This window comes from Phyllobates terribilis, unplaced genomic scaffold (genome assembly GCF_046119375.1).
Source record: "Phyllobates terribilis strain yellow unplaced genomic scaffold, ASM4611937v1 Scaffold_5__5_contigs__length_657084704, whole genome shotgun sequence".
Taxonomy (NCBI): Eukaryota; Metazoa; Chordata; class Amphibia; order Anura; family Dendrobatidae; genus Phyllobates; species Phyllobates terribilis.
In genome coordinates, this window is record NW_027362765.1 from 253,988,359 (window position 1) to 254,009,929 (window position 21,571).

A 21,571-nucleotide genomic window follows, 5' to 3' on the forward strand; every position below is an offset into this window, starting at 1 on the left:
ATCTCTCATTTCCTTTTATTCTATCCATCTCTTATCATTCTCTCACATCGGATTCTGTCCTTTGCTGCACTTCAGAATAATTGATCTTTGTAGCTATCATTACTCACACTACTTTCCTTTCAATCCTTTAATTCTCTACCTAATTTCATGTGCATTATATGTACCGTATATATATATATATATATATATATATATATATATATATATATATATGTATATATAAAATTCTTATTATAAGAATAGTTATCTTCATGTTATCATACCGTATCCAGGGTTTAAAAATTGCCTAAAATACTCATTATTCAAAGGACAACCTTGAATAACTGAGAAATGTAGTCATCCTTAGCAAGGTTTGCAGCATATTCAGGCTCAGTGACTCTATTCAAATGAGTCTAGGATTAATTATTCATATTAGTTATGCATCTATTCATACTTGGAAGACCAAGAACATAACATATGGCTGAAAATGGCCTTACTTTGGTGGTAGAAATAAGGGCACTACTGTTTATTCCCACCTACTTCTATTGAATGTACACAAGCATCATGTCCTTGGCTATTTAAGACAACCATTCAGTTCTTGCTGACAGGTTTTCGCACTCTTGCTCCTCCATAAACAGTTCCTGAACTCAATTAACACCAGGTCTTGTTCCATTATTCTGTACATGATCTCTCTGGAACTGTATTTAGTTTGAGAGCCAAATTAGGATATAAAAGGAAGTGTCAAAGTACTTTCGAGTGGAAGACAAGAAAAAGTCTACTTCTCTGTAATACTAAACAATTATTCCTTATGATCAAACCTTTACACTTGCCATTCATGGTTCCCACCCAACAGATACATTTTCTTTTGTGGGTTTGTTTTTGGCTTTGTTCATTATAACTCTACAATCAATTTAAAAAGTTGTTTTTCTCTTACGTTTTCCATTGTTCAGATCTTGATCATATCCCATTGGGCTAAAATACTCAAAGATGAATACGGTCACAGCTACAACAGATAGACACATGACAAACATCATCATCCAGACAGCTGGGCTGTATGGTTCTGCAAAGAGAAGTAAATGTGAGAATTAATCCATTGTCACACATCCATTTGCCACGGTCAAAGAATCACAGACAGGCCATGGGTCTTCTGACCCCAACTCAACAGCCTCGTCATAGACATATATGAGGTTGTCAAACTTGGGTAAGGAGAGCCACGGTCAGTCCATGCTTTGCGGTCCATACTCATACCATGACACACAGATGCGTGAATGCAGCATTAGGAGAATTTTATGGCTGGTTCACCATATAATATTATAACAGAAGAGTAATCAACACATCATTTAAGTGAAAAAAAGTCCAGTATGAAGGCCAATATTACAAACTTTTAATACGCAAGTCTAAGGTGACCAACAATAAAATTAGCCAAGAGGATGTGAAAGGGAAAAATTACTATTAGTTTTTTTCTGTGATAGTTCCTACTTAATTTAAAAGAGTCTATTCTACAATCATTGTAACTCTAGGATTATATTTTTGGACAATAGGTAAAAGTATATGCACAGAGATGTATCCAACATATTTTAAGAAATCCCAGTATTCGGTAAAAAGGTCTACTACTGTGTCACCTCAGAGCTTTAGTGATGCTCTACAGATCTCACCTAGAAAAGCAGAGGGGGACACAGTTCCATTGCTACGTGATACCAGAACGCTGATTCCAGTCTCCACAAAGGGAACTGAGAAATCCACAATCTCTGAACGTTCTTCATTTATAGTTAGAGACCCAATAGCAAGGTGAGCACGCTGGTAATAAACCTGAACAGGCATGGAGAGAAAAAGAAATAAGTCAGGATGAGTTACAGGAAAGTGGTAAAGTATGGGACATGGTATGGAAGGGGATTAAACTGCAAGTGCCTTTACTTGCCCCCCACCACCTTCACAATATACATGGTTATGTTTTGCAGTATTAATCAATGTGATAATATTTAACAATATATTGTACTGTTTATGCCATGTATCCACACAGTCTGAGCATCACATTGAAAGTTTGAGGAACACGATCTCATCGGTGGTGTTATTCTTGTGTTAGTTGATGACACCAGGAATACTAATGACATGCTGAAACTTAATGGGGTGTCAGAGAAAAGGAGGCTATTACTTTTGTGCCTTGAGCCTGACTTAATGGTGGAATGTCAAGAAAGTTGTGCCATAGTGTCTGTAGCTAGATTTGAGATACATCCATATAACCATGTGTGTTTGGTGTCTAAGGAGTGCACGATAGGTCACCACTTGAAAGACACATAGAAACACGCTGGTGGGCTGTGGGGCTGTCTGATCAAGGTGTCAATAAGACTGTATGAAAGAGTGGAAGCACTTACAGGAGTCACTCAGAGAGAGCTGCAGAAGATGGTTAAATTGGGAGACTGTTGAAAGGAGCCAGTGTGTGCTCTCCATGAAAATCATTAATGACCCAAGTTCAGCATCCTACCCAGACAGGTTGAATAATGGCCAGGTAAAAGGCCTTTAAAGATTGCAAAAGTGCATTGGCTGTGTTTGGAGGAAAGGTGTCTGCAGGTTACTGGTTGAGTTGCATCCATATAACCATGTGAGTTTGGTGCCTCTGCAGAATGCACATACAGCAAGCACATAAAAGAAAGTGTGATTGCGCTGAGACCTAGGTTAGCCAGCCCCCCAAGGAACATTCCGTTAGGCAGTGAGAAATAGGCAGGGGAGTGACCAAAGCCTGAAGAGAAATGACAGTCTGTCTGACCAAGATGTGAGAGTAGTGTGAAAAAGAGAGTGGAAGTATTCAAGTATTCAGAGATTGAGAAAGAGCTGCATAGGCTGGTGAGTCTTGAAGGCTGTTGCAAGGAGCCACGGGATCTACACTTCAAGAGCATAAATAAAGCCCCAACGAGTTCAGCACCTTTTTTAAGATGGGTCACACCAGTAGCTGGTGAAAGTCCATTATAGATTGTGAGATGAGCGGGCTGTGTTTGGAGGCAATGTGTTTACTGGAGACCGAAACCAGAGAATTACCAATAGAGGATATTGCAAGTAGACTCTTCAGGGAGGAGGACAGGAACTCTGATGCCACGTATTGGAAGTAGCAAAACTAAAAGTTGATCCTTGCCACATGACTTAGGATAATTTGCCAAACCAGAAACTTAATTTGCAGATACATGTTTTTGGGTGTTTGCGCCTTATCAGTGCAAAGTAGGAGAATTAATTGGGGTGAATGAGAGGTCTCTGACATGGCGCCAACTTGGAGAGCTCCACAGGGTAGGGAGAAATTTTACCCTTTAGACCCCATGATGGAGGATGAGCATCCATATCCCAATTTAAGGATTGTGGACTATGTAAGAAAAGACTGCTATCTGCTGAATACAATGTGAATGGCATGTAAGCCCAACACACAAATATGAATGGTCAGGCATGATACGGAAATTAGAAGTGGCCCAAATGTCACAGATCTCACCCACAGGCACCAGGATCTCGAAATACAAATAGCTGGTGCAACACTGAGAAAATCACCCAGTCAGGAAAAGTTTTATTTAGACAATGAAGTTTCAAGCAAGAGCTGTCAGCTGTATTGGGCATGACCTGACACAAGGCCTCAGTAAGGAACTATGTAAAGTTTCTGCAACTGTTCTACTGCTTAGCTGTTCAAGAGCATTGCCCAAGTGTTACAGACACTTTTCCTCCTTAGAGACTATAACCACAGTACTTTGTACCACTTAAAGGACAGCAACAGACAAACTACCTGGGCCTCATTGTAAGAGAATTATAAATATTTTCTGTTTGCACCACAAGGGTTTTGTTCGCACCACCACCCCTCAATATAGTATGGATATGGTAATTGAACGAAACAAAAGAAATAAAAATTCTAGCCGGCTCACCTCGCCAATCATTCCATTCCACACGCCGCGCACAAGTTTGCCATGCTTGCCATTTGTCACAAGGTAAAGATCATACGAGAACTTAACTGTACGTGCCAACTTCTTCAAGATGTCAATACAGAAGCCTTTACAGCACAGCTTGGAGTAAGGTTCACCTGAACTGCTAGGGTATAATAGGTAAGAAATCTGTGAGTGAGGTGAAGTTTTACAAAAAAAGAAGCATATAGTAAGGCCCTATTCACTCTGTTTTTCTGCAGAGCGAATGGGGGTTCTGCCTGAATGTTTCTCTAAACATTTCTACTTTCTGTCTGCTATGTTTCTGTGCTCGTCTTAACAACCCGACATTTTCAGAGAAAAAAACACAAAGTGAGGTCATTTGAACTCTGGTCGTGTCATGGTATTTTATAACCTTATTAGCGTTTCTCCCTAAAAAACGTGATTCAGACAGAATTCCTGGATGCACTGCAGAAACACAGTGTGTACAGGGCCTATGTGAAATAAAAAGTAGATTTAATTTTATAAGTAATTATCCTAAGTGATTATTTCTAACTTGCTCTGTATACTCTAGTTTTTTGTTGACTGACCCCCTTTACCTCAATGTCAGGTTGCTTTGTTTACGACAAGGCACTGTGTTCCGCACGCAGTCTCCTGTGATTGGATCTGTGTTTTCAACAATAACAAAAGGTCTCTCTTCTAAGGTGGCCACAGTTAGGTGACGAGTATCTGACACAAGCTGATGACCACTGCCATATCGCGGCCATACTGGATACTTCATACGTATTATACCACGTTCCCACCTGCCAACCTAGAGAGGAGGGACAATTTTTTTTTGCTGTGAATATTTCTTGCAATAGTCAGCTCAAAATATAGAAAAGGAGCTTACCTCCTCCCATACCCGTTGTGGTGTCAATGTAATGACCAGCATGGATGGGTTTAGTAGAAATCCCTTGGTATTGAATGATAGGTCCCTCTCCTGCCACACTATATTCAGCATATGCCTAAGAGATGGAATCAGTTTTAGTAGGCAAAATGAGTAAATTCAGAACGACAATAAAGGCCAAGAAAAAAAATGGAGAAAATAAAATATGACCTCCTGGCAAATCAAATTATTCTAATAAAACGCTTTAAGAGTAAATTTAACCTTTCTGGTTAACTATGATATTTCTTTAACATGTACATTACCTATACAAAGTGTCATTTCCTTGCATCTGTTCTGGTGTCAAACAGGTTCCTCCAGGATTGGACAGCTCACCATGTTTCTGCAAATAGTTCCTTGCCGCTGCGGCAATTACTGCTATTCCATCCCGAACCTTTTGCTGTAGGCTTCTCCGCCAACCATCAGTCACTACACTCACAAGTCCAACAGGGAAGAATTCAGCAGGGTGTTCCGGAGAACCAATTGTAAAACTTGGTACAATCCAGATATAGTCTGGTCCAAGAAGTCCAGCTTCACCAGCAATCGGGAAAAGTTCCTCAGCCTCTTCTCTGGAGCAAAATAGTAGAAGCACAGGAGCAGAAATTTGTCGGAGAACTCTTTGGGTCCCCCTTGGACCAGTTCCTGGCTCTAATATCAATTCATCTTGAGGGCCCCAACCTGGTTGAATAGACTCACACAAAACTCTTACTGTCTTCAGGAATAACCGGTGACCAGGATAATGACTTGTGATGACAGAAAATGGACCAAGATCATATTCCTCCAACACTTTGAAGATGACAATGAGCTGCTGTTCCAATGAGGCTGCCATTTGCAGGAAGGAAGATCTTGGCTCCTGAGAAGATAATGACAATTTTTTTACTTTTATATGGGTGCAAAACAATGCATATAATGGAATAGTAAAAGTGCTCATATTGTAACATTTTAAAAGAAGTGTAACGATTGAGGTTGCAGAAGGTGTGACTGCAAATGGGCATGTGAGGTCAAGGGGCCCACATTCAGCCCCGTTTCCTGCTGAATGAGTCAATCGGACACACATCCAGCTGAAATGTATTACAGAGCAATGAGCCACCAGCTTCCTGTGCCACAATAGTTATAGTGGAGGCTGGCCTATCAGATGCCTGCAGCCGAGGTTGGAGTGCCCGTTGAGATCGTCGCATGAAGTCACTGCCATGCACCGCCCGACAATACCCCACGCGCTGGCTATGGAGGAGGAAGAGGGCACTGCTGAGCATGGAAAGATAAAAATAATCGTTTATTCTTTGTGGCTAAATGTGTTTGAGGAGAGCACCAGGAGGGGGAGCATTATTACAGGAAGGAGCCCTGGATGAGGGACATTATTACAGGATGGGTGCCAGGAAAAGGGACATTATTACAGGATGGGGCCTGGATGAGGGCCATTATTACAGGATGGAGGTCATTATTACAGGACGGGGAACATTATTACAGGACAGGGGACTTTATTACAGAAATGGGCCAGGATGAAGGACATTATTACAGGACGTGGTCAAAGATGGGGGGGCATGAAAAGAGGAAGGGGCCAGGATGAGGGACATTATTACAGGATAGGGGCCAGGATGGGGATATTATTTCAGGATGGGGGACATTATTACATGATAGGGGATCTAATTACAGGAAGGGGCATAGATAGGGATCTTATTACGTTAAGGGGCCAGGATGGGGGACATTATTACAGAAAGGGGCCAGGATGGGGGACATTATTACAAGAAAGAACCATGATAGGTGACATTATTACAGGATGGCGGGCGATATTACAAGATGGGGGACACATTGTTACAGGATGGGGAACATTATTACATGAAATTAAAAAAAAATTCCAGCGAAATATACAAGTGCTTCTGCTTGTGACATGCAGAGGTAGCGCTTTTGCTTTAAAAGCATCCAGCAACTAGAGGGGTTAACACAGTCACAGGAGACAGGGAGAGTTTTAGCAGAACCCTAGGGGGATTGTGGGGAAGTTGTTTACTGTCTGGCTGGAGCGGAAGAGAAAGGTGGTGTGTGTGTTCTGTATCTCACAGAAGCGCCCCTGCAAGTGAAAAGGATTCAAGTCAGGAGTGAAGCTAAGCACAGATCAGGTAGAGTTTCTGAACTAGCAGTGCAGAGTATTATCAGACAGAAAGATAAGGACTGGAAGAAATGGTGTCACAGGGATCATCTCCCTCAGCAAACCTTCCCCCCGCCTCCATCTCACTGTGCTGTAAAGAATGCTGTGTTCATTAATGTGCCTTTGCATTAGAACTGTGCTGTCCTGTACTACTGGGAAGACTGTGAACTGCTGTGCTGCTAAGGAAACTGTACTGTTTGTCACTGGAGCCTGTTGCTCATAAGACTTAGCTTGCACTGGCTGTGCAGCTTCTTATTAAATGCTACTGTTTTACCGTTTATGAAGACTCTTGTCAAATGTGTCTGGTCAGCAAGTGAAACAGTCTAGGTGTCTGTGCCTGAGGGTAAATACCCCTGTGTACCTAAGAGAAGCTGCAGCACATGGTGTATGGTCGCCCCGAGTAACGGTTCCCCCAGGATTCCAAAAAATTCATGTAACCTATCTCGCCCCTATCTGAACCTAGGGGCGTGTGTGTAACATGCTTCTCACTAAATTAGAATAGCATCAAAAAGTTTATTTATTTCAGTTCTTCAATACAAAAAGTGAAACTCATATTATATAGAGTCATTACAAACAGAATGATATATTTCAAGTGTTTATCTCTGTTAATGTTGTTGATTATGGCTTACAGCCAGCGAAAACACAAAAGCCATTATCTCAGTAAATTAGAATAATTAACAAAAAATACCTGCAAAGGCTTCCGATGAGCTTAAAAAGGTCCCTTAGGCTGTGTGCCCACAATGCGGATTTAATGCTTTCCTGTGGCCGCACTTCCGCCGTGAAAATACATTAAAAACGCTTGTTAAGTTGTCTGCCATCTTACCCAGTGATAATCTGCATGTGCTGTGCACATGCTGCGGAAGTTTCCGCTGCGGATTATCATTGCGGAAAAATCCGCAGCACAACCATTTATTGTGCGTAATCGTGGCAAAATCTTGTCGCGTGACCTGTCAGCTGACTAAATGATGTCACCGCAGGTCCTTTCTGAACACCGCGGGATGTCGAGGACAGAGCACTCCACCAGACAGGAGACCGGGTGCCGCCGGAGAGGTAAGTATAATGTTCTTTTTTTTATTTTTTACGTTTTCATTCTTTTTTTTTACTATTGATGCTGCATTTAAAGCAGCATAAGTTGGTCACACAATATAAATCCATGCCAGTTGCATGGATTTATATTGTGCGACCAACTTTTCAAGCATTTTTCCAAGTGATGCTCAAAATCCCTTGGAAAAGCGCTTAAAAATGCATGCAAAAGCGCTTAAAAAACGCTTCTCCCTGGCAGAAAAAATGCATGTAAAATCCGCATGCGTTTTTTCTGCCAGGGAGAGGCAGAAACGCTCAGGAAAAATCAGCATTAATTCAGCATCATGGGCACATAGCCTTAGTCTGTTTCAGTAGGCTCCACAATCATGGGGAAGACTGCTGACTTGACAGATGTCCAGAAGGCAGTCATTGACACACTCCACAAGGAGGGTAAGCCACAAAAGGTCATTGCTAAAGAGACTGGCTGTTCGCAGAGTGCTGTATCCAAGCATATTAATGGAAAGTTGAGTGGATGGAAACAGTGTGGTAGAAAAAGGTGCACAAGCAACCGGGATAACCACAGCCTTGAAAGGATTGTTAACCCCTTTACCCCCCAAGGTGGTTTGCACGTTAATGACCAGGCCAATTTTTACAATTCTGACCACTGTCACTCTATGAGGTAATTACTCTGGAATGCCTCAACGGATTCCCCTGATTCTGAGAATGTTTTTTCGTGACATATTGTACTTCATGATTATGGTAAAATTTCTTCGATATCACTTGCGTTTATTTGTGAAATCAACGGAAATTTGGCAAAAAGTTTGAAAATTTTGCAATTTTCAAAATTTGAATTTTTATGCCCTTAAATCAGAGATATGTCACACAAAATAGTTAATAAATAACATTTCCCACATGTCTATTTTACATCAGCACAATTTTGGAACCAAATTTTTTTTTTGTTATGGAGCTATAAGGGTTAAAAGTTGACCAGCGATTTCTCATTTTTCCAACAAAATTTACAAAACCATTTTTCTAGGGACCACATCATATTTGAAGTCACTATGAGGGGTCTTTATGACAGAAAATACCCCAAAGTGACACCATTCTAAAAACTGCACCCCTCAAGGTGCTCAAAACCACATTCAATAACTTTATTAACCCTTCAGGTGCTTCACAGAAATTTTTGGAATGTGGAAGAAAAAAATAAACATTTAACTTTTTTCACAAAAATGTTACTTTAGGGAACTTATCTAGATGTGTGGTGAGCACCTTGAACCCTCAGGTGCTTCATAGAAGTTAAGAACATTGAGCCGTAAAGATAAAATTTTCACATTTTTGCAACAAAAATGTTTTTTTGTCTCCAATTTTGAATTTTCATGAGGGTAACAGGAGAAATTGCACCATGCAATTTGTTGTTCAATTCCTCCGGAGCACGCCGATACCCAATATATGGGGAAAAACCACTGTTTGGGCGCACGGCAGGGCTCGGAAAGGAAGGAGCGCCATTTGACTTTTTGAATGTAAAATTTGCTTGAATACTTAGCGGATGCCATGTTGAGTTTGGAGAGCCCCTGATGTGCCTAAACAGTGGAAACCCCCCACAAGTGACACCATTTTGGAAACTAGACCCCTCAGAAAACTTATCTAGATGTGTGGTGAGCACCTTGAACCCCCAGGTGCTTCACAGAAGTTTAGAACATTGAACCGTAAAAATAAAATTTTCACATTTTTCCCACAAAAATGTTTTTCAGCCTCCAATTTTGAATTTTCATGAGGGTAACAGGAGAAATTGCACCATGCAATTTGTTGCTCAATTCCTCCGGAGCACGCCGATACCCCATATGTGGGGGAAAACTACTGCTTGGGCATACGGCAGGGTTCGGAAGGGAAGGAGCACTATTTGGCTTTTTGAATGTAAAATTTGCTTGAATATTTAGCAGACACCATGTTGTGTTTGGGGAGCCCCTGATGTGCCTAAACAGTGGAAACCTCCCACAAGTGACACCATTTTGGAAACTAGACCCCTCAGGGAACTTATCTAGATGTGTGGTGAGCACCCTGAGCCCCAAAGTGCTTTACAGAAGTTTATAACATGGAACCGTGAAAATTAAAAAATCTAACTTTTTCCACAAAAATTATGTTTTAGCCTGAATTTTTTTATTTTCACAAGGGTAAGAGCAAAAAATGGACCCCAAAAACTTTTGTGCATTTTCTCCTGAGTAAGCCAATACCCCAAATGTGGGGAAAAAACACTGTTTGGGCACACGGCAGGATTCGGAAGGGAAGGAGCGCCATTTGACTTTTTGAATGTAAAATTTGCTTGAATAATTAGCGGACGCCATGTTGCGTTTGGGAAGCCCCTGATGTGCCTAAACAGTGGAAACCCCCCATAAGTGACACCATTTTGGAAACTAGACCCCTCGGGCAACTTATCTAGATGTGTGGTGAGCACCTTGAACCCCCAGGTGCTTCATAGAAGTTAAGAACATTGAGCCGTAAAAATAAAATTTTCACATTTTTGCAGCAAAAATGTTTTTTTGTCTCCAATTTTGAATTTTCATGAGGGTAACAGGAGAAATTGCACCATGCAATTTGTTGTTCAATTCCTCCGGAGCACGCCGATACCCCATATATGGGGAAAAACCACTGTTTGGGCGCACGGCAGGGCTCGGAAAGGAAGGAGCGCCATTTGACTTTTTGAATGTAAAATTTGCTTGAATACTTAGCGGATGCCATGTTGAGTTTGGAGAGCCCCTGATGTGCCTAAACAGTGGAAACCCCCCACAAGTGACACCATTTTGAAAATTAGACCCCTCAGGGAACTTATCTAGATGTGTGGTGAGCACCTTGAACCCCCAAGTGCTTCACAGAAGTTTAGAATATTGAGCCGTAAAAATACAATTTTCACATTTTTCCTACAAAAATATTTTTCAGCCCCCAATTTTGCATTTTCATAAGGGTAACAGGAGAAATTGCACCATGCAGCTTGTTGTGCAATCTCTCCTGAGTAAGCAAATACCCCATATGTGGGGGAAAACCACTGCTTGGGCACACGGCAAGGTTCAGAAGGGAAGAAGCGCCATTTGACTTTTTGAATGTAAAATTTGCTTGAATAATTAGCAGACGCCATGTTGCATTTGGGGAGCCCCTGATGTGCCTAAACAGTAAAAAAAAACACAATTGACAACATTTTGGAAACTAGACTCCTCAGGGAACTTATCTAGATGTGTGGTGAGCACCTTGAACCCCCAGGTGCTTCACAGAAGTTTAGAACATAGAACCGTAAAAATAAAATTTTCACATTTTTCCCACAAAAATGTTTTTCAGCCTCCAATTTTAAATTTTCATGAGGGTAACAGGAGAAATTGCACCATGCAATTTGTTGCTCAATTCCTTCGGAGCACGCCGATACCCCATATATGGGGGAAAACTACTGCTTGGGCATACGGCAGGGTTCGGAAGGGAAGGAGCACTATTTGACTTTTTGAATGTAAAATTTGCTTGAATAATTAGCAGACACCATGCTGTGTTTGGGGAGCCCCTGATGTGCCTAAACAGTGGAAACCTCCCACAAGTGACACCATTTTGGAAACTAGACCCCTCAGGGAACTTATCTAGATGTGTGGTGAGCAACCTGAACCCCAAAGTGCTTTACAGAAGTTTAGAACATGGAACCGTGAAAATTAAAAAAATCTAACTTTTTCCACAAAAATTATGTTTTAGCCCCAATTTTTTTATTTTCACAAGGGTAAGAGGAAAAAATGGACCCCAAAAACTTTTGTGCATTTTCTCCTGAGTAAGCCAATGCCCCATATTTGGGGAAAATACAGTGTTTGGGCACACGGCAGAGTTAAGAAGGGAAGGAGCACTGTGTGACTTTTTGAACGCAAAATTGGCTGGAATCGAGAGCGGACACCATGTCGCGTTTGGAGAGCCCCTGATGTGCCTAAATAGTGGAAACCCCCCACAAGTGACATTTTGGAAACTACACCCCTCAAGGATTTTATCAAGGGGTATTGTGAACATTTTGAACTCAGAGCTACGACAGAATTTGATAACATTAGGTCATCATATTGAATAAGTTGTCATTAGTCTTGAGCGCAAGTGCTCACTACTTGAGTTTGCATCAGGTACTCAGGTATGCACCAAGTATCGCTCAAGCTCGAGTGATATGCTCGAGTCCCCACCCGCATGTTTCACGGTTATTAGACACCCCAAAAGAACATGCAGGGATCACTCGTGCATGGCAGGCAATCCCCGCGAAGTTTTTTTGTCCTCGAAGCGTATGGGGCGGAGACTCGAGAATGTCACTTGAGCACCCGCGATACTCAGTGCATACCCGAGCACCCGATGCAAACTCAAGTAGTGAGCACCTGTGCTCAACACTAGTCGCCATATAGTCATCTTTTTTTTTTTACTTTTGAAAAAAATACCAACCTTAATACAACCCCAATCCTAACCCTAGCCCAACCCTAATCCTAACCCCAACCGTAGCCCAACCCTAACCCTAGCCCAACCCTAACCCTAGCCCAACCCCAACCCTAGCCCAACCCTAACCCTAGCACAACCCTAACCGTAGCACAACCCTAACCCTAACCCTAGAGTTTATTTTTTACGCCGTTCCTCGTGCGGTATAAGTGATTAGACGAATTTATTCTTCGGGTCAGTGCGATTACAGCGATACCAGAATCATATCGGGTTTTTATGATTGACAGCTGTCTTACACTAAAAGACGCATTTTTTTGCAAAATCTAGTTTTTGCATCGCCATATTTTGAGAGCTATAATTTTTCCATATTTTGGCCGACAGTCATGTGACGGCTTGTTTTTTGCGTTGAGTTGACTTTTTATTGGCACCATTTTCAGGCACGTGACATTTTTTGATCGCTTTCAATTCCGATTTTTGGGAGGCAGAATAAACAAAAACCAACAATTCAGGAATTGTTTTTTTTTATTTTTTTCATGCTGTTCCGCGTGTGGTAAAATTGATAAGGTAGCTTTATTCTTCGGGTCAATACGTTTACAGCGGTACCACATTTATATTGTTTTTCTATGTTTTGGCGCTTATACACAATAAAAGCTATTTTATAGAAAAAAATATTTTTTTGCATCGCTTTATTCTGAGAGCTATAACTTTTTTATTTTTTGGATGATGGAGCTGTATGGCAGCTTGTTTTTTGCAGGACAAGATTACATTCGGCGGTACCATTTTTATTTATATTCGTCTTTTTGATCGCGTGTTATTCCATTTTTTGTTTGGCGGTATGATGATAAAGCATTGTTTTTTGCTTCGTTTTTTATTTATTTTTTTTATCGTGTTGACTAAAGGGGTTAACTAGTGGGACAGTTTTATAGGTCAGGTCGTTTCGGACGCGGCGATACCAAATATGTGTACTGTTATTGTTTTTTTTTTTCTTAATAATATTTATTGATGGGTACATTATATTTTTATTTTTGGTGGATTATTTTTTGTTATATTTTTACAATTTTTTTTTATTTTTTCATTTTTGAACACTTTTTTTTACTTTTTATACTTTGTCCCACTATGGGATTTTCACTTTTTTTACTCTGATCGCCTGTATAGCATAAGGATGGAGCACCATCCCTATGCTATACAGGCTGTCAGCGCTGCAGATGCAGAAGATACTTTGGTCATGCACTGCGCATGACCAAAGTATCTTCCTGCTGTCTGGTGACCCAGATGTTATCATGACGACATCGGGTCATCATGGCAACTTCGGGAAGCCGCGGTAGACAGCGTTGGACACCGGCAGTAGAGGTGGGTATTGGCGATCACCTCCCCTTGCCCCCGCAATGCTGCGATCGACTTCGATCACAGCATTGCGGGGTTAATGTGCCGGGAGCGGTGCGGGACTGCTCCTAGCACATAGCACCGGGTGTCAGCTGTGACAATCAGCTGACACCCGGCCGCAATTTCGCCCACACACAGGCTGAAATCAACAGGGCGTACTAATACGTACCTGGCTCTTAAGTCCCAGGGCGCAGATATGTATTAGAATGTCCTGGGCTTTAAAGGGGTTAAAAAAGTTGTCCGGTAGTATAAATTGCCCAATGTATTCAGCATGTGGGCATAAGTATATTTGTAAATACCTTGTGTTGCTGATAATGCCTGTGAGCGGCGCTATCGGTGGCTGCGTCAGGCATCACGTGACCCAGCGCTGATGTCATGACAAGTGAGGCGTGACTCAGAGCTGGGGTCCCCGCAGTGGCTGCTGGGTTGTGGGCGAGGTTATTCCCTGCGTCACACCCAGCATCCACCGCGTGCTTTCCCAATGAATGGGGAGAGGGAGAGCGCTCGGTGGATGCCGGGTGTGACGCAGGGTAATAACCCCGCCCACAACCCAGCAGCCACCGATGAAACGTGGAAGAGGGACCCTCGGCTGCAGTCTGGACTTGTCGTGACGTCAGCGGATGTCAGCGCCGGCTGCAGCTGGGGGTCACGTGATGACTGTGAGCTGCCAGTGATAGCGCCGCTCACAGGCATTATCTGCAACACAAGGTATTTACAGAGATACTTATGCCCACATGCTAAATTCATTGGGCAACCTAAAAAAGTACATGGGCTACAAGTGTTGCATTCCTTGTAAAAGTTAATTTTGCATTTCATTTGGAAATCAGGGTCCCAGAGTCTGGAGGAAGAGTGGAGAGGCACACAATTCAAGCTGCTTGAGGTCTAGTGTGAAGTTTCCACAATCAGTGATGGTTTGGGGAGCCATGTTATCTGCTCGTGTAGGTTCACTGTGTTTTCTCTAGACCAAAGTCAGTGCAGCCATCTACCAGGAAATTTTAGAGCGCTTCATGCTTCCCTTTGCCGACAAGCTTTTTGGAGACGCAAGTTTCATTCTCCAGCAGGACTTGGCACCTGTCCACACTGCCAAAAGTAACAATATCTGGTTTAGGCTATGTGCCCACGTTGCATTTATGAAGCAGAAAATTTCTGCTTCATTTCTGCAAGTCCTCTCCCGGAAAAACGCATGCAGAATTCCGCACGCGTTTATCGCGCATTTTTCGCGCGTTTATCACACGTTTTCCACATGCGGAATTGCCTTGCGTTTTTTATGCATTGGACAAAGGCAATTCTGCTTGCGGAAACGCAAAATTAAATGACATGCTGCGGATTTTTGAACGCAGCATAAACGCTGCGGAAAAATCCGCAGCATGTGCATAGAACTTGCGGAATCCCATTGGGGACCATGGGGTGCGGGTTAACAAGCGTTTTACAAGCGTTTCCGCTGCGGAAATTCCGCATCAAAAACGCTTGAAAAACGCTACGTGGGCACACAGCCTTAAAAACAACAGTATCACTGTGCTTGATTGGCCAGCAAACTTGCCTGACCTTAACCCCATAGAGAATCTATGGGGTATTGTCAAGAGGAAGATGAGACACCAGACCCAACAATGCAGACGAGCTGAAGGCTGCTATCAAAGCAACCTGGGATTCCATAACACCTCAGCAGTGCTGATTGCCTCCATGCCACACCGCATTGATGCAGTAATTGATGCAAAAGGAGCTCCAACCAAGTATTGAGTGCATTTAGTGATCATACATTTCAGTAGGCCAACATTTCGGATTTTAAAAACATTTTTCAAGCTGTTGCTATAAAGTATTCTCATTTACTGAGATAATGACTTTTGTGTTTTCTTTGGATGTAAACCATAATCATCAACATTAAGGCTATGTGCCCACGATGCAGAAATGCTGCATATTTTTTCCGCTCTTCTCCAGACCCGGGTACCATCCGCACATTGAATCGCTTCATATCCGCATGTGCACATGTAGTGATGCGGATATGAAGAGTTTCAATGCAAGTCAATGGCGACAATTACGCTGCGTGTCTGCAAAATTAATGGACATGCTGTGTATTTTTACGCAATGATAATCCGCAGCGGAAATTTCAGCAGCATGTGCACAGCACATGCGGATTATTATTGGGGACCATGGGGCACGTATTACCAAGCGTTTTTTAAGCGTTTTCGCTGCGGAAATTCCGCGGCAAAAACACTTGAAAAACGCATAGTGGGCACACAGCCTAACAGAAATAAACACTTGAAATAGATCACTCTGTTTGTAATGACTCTATATAATATATGAGTTTCACTTTTTGTATTAAAGAACTGAAATAAATTAACTTTTTGATGATATTCTAATTTAATGAGGAGCACTTGTAAGTCCTTTTCTATTGTTAAAACTTCACATTTATTCTTAAGTTAAAAAGGTGCAGACATAAGACAGGCCACGGATGTGAACAGGACCAACATGTTTCAGCAGTCACGCCTTAATCATGGTCTATCCATTATTACAGAGAGGGGCCAGGATGAGAGCTATTATTATAGGATGGGGGAAATTATTACAGGATAGGGACAACGAAGGGGGAACATTATTACAGGAAGAGGCCAGGATGGAGAACAATATTACAGAAGGGGCAGGATGGGGACCTTATTACAGGAAAGAGCATAGATGGGGGACCTTATTACAGGAGGGGCTATGATGGGTGACATTCTCACAGGGTGTGGGCAAGGATGATGGGCATTATTACAAGATGGGGGACATTATTACAGGATAGGGAACATTATGACAAGAAGGGGCTAGGATGGGAGCTATTATTATAGAATGGGGGCCAGGATGGGGGACATTATTACAGGAAGGGATCAGGATGGAGAACATTATTATAGGAAGGAGCATATATGAGGGACGTTATTACAGGAAGGAGCCAGGATGGTGGACATTATTATAGAAAGGGGCCAGGATAGGAGACATTATTTCAGGATGGGGGACATAACAGCAAGTGGTCCAGGAAAGGTGACATTATTACAGGAAGGGCCCAAGATGTGGGACATTATTGCAAGATGAAGACATTATTACAGGATGGGGATATTATCACAGGATGGAGGACATTATTACAGGATGGGGGACCTTATTACAGGAAGGGGCATAGATAGAATCCTTATTATGGTAATTGGCCAGGATGGGGGACATTATTACAAGAAAGGACCATGATAGGTGACATTATTACAGGATGAGGGCCAGGATGGCAAGCATTATTACAAGATGGGGAACATTATTACAGGATGGGGAACATTATTACAGGAAGGAGCCAGGATGGGAGCCATTATTATAGGATGAGGGAAATTATTACAGAATAGGGACAACGACGGGGAAACATTATGGCAGGTAGGGGCCAGGGTGGAGAACATTATTACAGGAAGGGGCCAAGATGGGGATCTTATTACAGGAAAGAGCATAGATGGGGGACCTTATTACAGGATGGGGACAGGGTAGGGGGGACATTACAGCAAGTGGCCTAGGCAGGGGAACATTATTACAGGAGGGGCCATGATGGGTGACATTATCACAGGATGTGGGCAAGGATGGCAGACATTATTACAAGATGGGGGACATTATTACAGGATAAGGAACATTTTGACAGGAAGTGGCTAGGATGGGAGCTATCATTATAGGATGGAGCCCAGGATGGGGACATTATTACAGGATGGGGGGACATTATTACAGGATGGGGCCAGGATGGAGAACATTATTACAGGAAGGGGCCAGGATGGAAACCTTATTACAGGAAGGAGCATAGATGGGGGACATTATTATAGAAAGGGGCCAGGATAGGGGACTGTATTACAGGATGGGGGACATTACAGAATGTGGCCCAGGAAAGGTGACATTATTACAGGAAGGGGCCAGAATGTGGGACATTATTACAAGATGGAGACATTATTACAGGATGGGGACATTATTACAGGATGAGGACCAAGATGAGGGACATTATTACATGATGGGGGGACATTATTACAGGATGGGGGAACATTATTTCAGGAAAGGGCCAGGATGAAGGACAATATTACAGGATGGAGTCAAGATGGAGGACATTATTACAGAAAGGGGTCAGGGTGGGGGACATTATAACACAAATGGGCCAGGATGGGGACATTATAACAGGAAGGAGTCAGGATGGGGGACATTATTACAGGATGGGGACATTACAGTAAGTCACCCAGGAAAAGAGACATTATTACAGGAAGGCGACAGGGTCAGGAATATTATTACAAGATGGGGACATTATTACAGGATGGGGAACATTATTATAGGACTGAGAACATTATTACAGGATAGGGGCCAGGACAGAGGACATTATTACAGGGGCCCGTAGATCTGACCAACATAATGGAGTGGACCCCGTCTTAAATTTTGCATTGTGGCCCATAGGTCTCTAGTTACGCCACTGCATTTTACATATTATTTCATAAAAGGGAACATGTTATATACAAAAATACAGCAGATGTTAGTCAAAGTCAGTGAAAGAATTATATAACTTTTGCTACCAAGTAACCCTAATTTCCATATACTGTGATTTTGAGAGAAAATTAAAAATGCTGAAAGACAGAAGCAGATGCGTCATCAGCTGTGAAACTACTTGTTTCCTTTGATTTCTTCAAAGCTGCTGCTCTTCGTTGTAAGCAGAAATAAACTCACTAATTAAATACAAACAGATTAAATTCAGCATCATGAACAACACTGACACGCAGGTATAGGGATATTTAGTGTAGGCGTCCAAAAACTCAGAAAATTCATTATTTATGTCTGGTAAGTAGCAGTAAGAATAATTGGGTGGTCGCCAGGGTCCAGTGCAGTAAGGAGAATCAAGTCCGCACCAATGAATTGAGTATCCATAAATATGACATGATGAGAGATAAGGTTTTCTATGAGCTCCTTGTAAAGTGAAGCTTTTTCATTGGGATCATGAATATCTATTAAAGAATAGTTAACTACTGGGTGATTAAGCGCAAAGGCTTAACGGGCCCCACCAACAAAAAACTGGCATATGCTGAAGAGGGGTCATATACTAAAGGCAAAACTAGTCCTTTCTACATTAATATGTAGTTAATCCAGCTCACAGACCATTCTGGTTAAAATCTTGTAGTTTAATTTAGAACATACAGGTAAAACACCAATTCCACATACGGTACAACGACTTTCAAACTACCATAATTGTTGTTTTTCATGGATTAACTAAAACATGTTTCAGTGCCAGTTATAAGCAATAGATAAAAGGTACTGAAGAATAATGCCCTGTACAAACCCTAGCTGTAATCCTACCTAACCGCGGAGGTTGGCACTCTAGTTCAAAAAAACAAATCCCGCCCCACCCAATGCTGTCTGTCCCTGAATCGACACTGGTATAGATGGGAGGCCACCTTTAACAGTGCAAGAAAAAAAATTGATGCTTGCAAAGTGGGGATATTAGGGATATTCAGACTTCAATATAATCCAATAGATTATATATACAGCTCACTGTGGGTAAATGACTAAGACACCACCAGAAAGTACACTATGTATCCCCTGTCTTCAATGTAGCCTAATCATGAAGGTCTCCAACCTAATAAAATGCTCAACTGGCACACCCAATTAGGCACAGTCCGTCCTTACTCCAACCCTATACCAAGTCGATACAGAACTCTACTTGGGTACAATAGTTTTATCAATTCAAGTACAGTACAGACCAAAAGTTTGGACACAAATTCTCATTTAAAGATTTTTCTGTATTTTCATGACTATGAAAATTGTACATTCACACTGAAGGCATCAAAACTATGAATTAACACATGTGGAATTATATACTTAACAAAAAAGTGTGAAACAACTGAAAATATGTCTTATATTCTAGGTTCTTCAAAGTAGGTGCCTTTTGCTTTGATGACTGCTTTGCACACTTTTGGCATTCTCTTGATGAGCTTCAAGAGGTAGTCCCCGGAAATGGTCTTCCAACAATCTTGAAGGAGTTCCTAGAGATGCTTAGCACTTGTTGACCCTTTTGCCTTCACTCTGCGGTCCAGCTCAGCCCAAACTATCTCGATTGGGTTCAGGTCTGGTGACTGTGGAGGCCAGGTCATCTGGCGTAGCACCCCATCACTCTCCTTCTTGGTCAAATAGCCCTTACACAGCCTGGAGGTGTGTTTGGGGTCATTGTCCTGTTGAAAAATAAATGATGGTCCAACTAAACGCAAACCGGATGGAATAGCATGCCGCTGCAAGATGCTGTGGTAGTCATGCTGGTTCAGTATGCCTTCAATTTTGAATAAATCCCCAACAGTGTCACCAGCAAAGCACCCCCACACCATCACACCTCCTCCTCCATGCTTCACGGTGGAAACCAGGCATGTAAAGTCCATCCGTTCACCTTTTCTGCGTCGCACAAAGACACGGTGGTTGGAACCAAAGATCTCAAATTTGGACTCATCAGATCAAAGCACAGATTTCCACTGGTCTAATGTCCATTCTTTGTGTTCTTTAGCCCAAACAAGTCTCTTCTGCTTGTTGCCTGTCCTTAGCAGTGGTTTCCTAGCAGCTATTTTACCATGAAGGCCTGCTGCACAAAGTCTCCTCTTAACAGTTGCTGAAGAGATGTGTCTGCTGCTAGAACTCTGTGTGGCATTGACCTGGTCTCTAATCTGAGCTGCTGCTAACCTGCGATTTCTGAGGCTGGTGCCTCGGATAAACTAATCCTCAGAAGCAGAGGTGACTCTTGGTCTTCCTTTCCTGGGGCGGTCCTCATGTGAGCCAGTTTCTTTGTAGCGCTTGATGGTTTTTGCAACTGCACTTGGGGACACATTCAAAGTTTTCCCAATTTTTCGCACTGACTGACCTTCATTTCTTAAAGTAATGATGGCCACTCATTTTTCTTTACTTAGCTGTTTTTTTCTTGCCATAATACAAATTCAAACAGTCTATTCAGTAGGACTATCAGCTGTGTAACCACCAGACTTCTGCACAACACAACTGATGGTCCCAACCCCATTTATAAGGCAAGAAATCCCACTTATTAAACCTGACAGGGCACACCTGTGAAGTGAAAACCATTTCCGGTGACTACCTCTTGAAGCTCATCAAGAGAATGCCAAGAGTGTGCAAAGCAGTCATCAAAGCAAAAGATGGCTACTTTGAAGAACCTAGAATATAAGACATATTTTCAGTTTCACACTTTTTTGTTAAGTATATACAGTAATTCCACATGTGTTAATTCATAGTTTTGATGCCTTCAGTGTGAACGTACAATTTTCATAGTCATGAAAATAAAGAAAAATCTTTAAATGAGAAGGTGTGTCCAAACTTTTGGTCTGTACTGTATATCAACTTCAAATGTAAACAGGGTTAATATAGAGCAGGGAAGAATGGAGACAGGATATAATATAATTCGATAGTATATCACAGACCTATACAGGCCAATAGAGCTCGCAGGATAAATAAATAGTATACTATGTGATTATGATGATAAATAATCCAAAATAGTATATTGTAAAAAATCGTTCCTTCAGAATTATAACATATGTCAAGGTTCTCATCTGTCCACATGTATATCTTGACATGTGTCACCATTGGATAATGGTTCCTCAGGAGATCTAAGAATTAAGGATCTGAGAAGATACATTGCTGATTGTGTGCACACAGACCTTTATCTATTTGTTTACTGGATTGTACACCTTTTATGTCACATTTTAGTATTGCACTTATGCACAGTTTTTTTGTTGTTGATAACTTTATCTTTTAAATGGTTTAATAAAAGTAATGGTTTCAAGGGAATGTTTATGT

The 21,571-nt window shown here is 41.9% G+C and overlaps 1 protein-coding gene across 1 annotated transcript in view; it reads right to left on the reverse strand.

Moving 5' to 3' along the window:
• GRIN2C (glutamate ionotropic receptor NMDA type subunit 2C) overlaps positions 1-21,571 on the reverse strand; it is a 166,192-nt gene that overhangs the window by 96,061 nt on the left and 48,560 nt on the right. Inside the window, exons 2-7 of the mRNA XM_073681203.1 lie at positions 5,055-5,641; positions 4,756-4,870; positions 4,466-4,677; positions 3,873-4,032; positions 1,635-1,788; positions 914-1,039 (exon numbers count right to left, since the gene is read on the reverse strand). Coding sequence (XP_073537304.1) covers positions 914-1,039; positions 1,635-1,788; positions 3,873-4,032; positions 4,466-4,677; positions 4,756-4,870; positions 5,055-5,641 — 1,354 coding nt within the window. The remainder of the gene's footprint in view (positions 1-913; positions 1,040-1,634; positions 1,789-3,872; positions 4,033-4,465; positions 4,678-4,755; positions 4,871-5,054; positions 5,642-21,571) is intronic.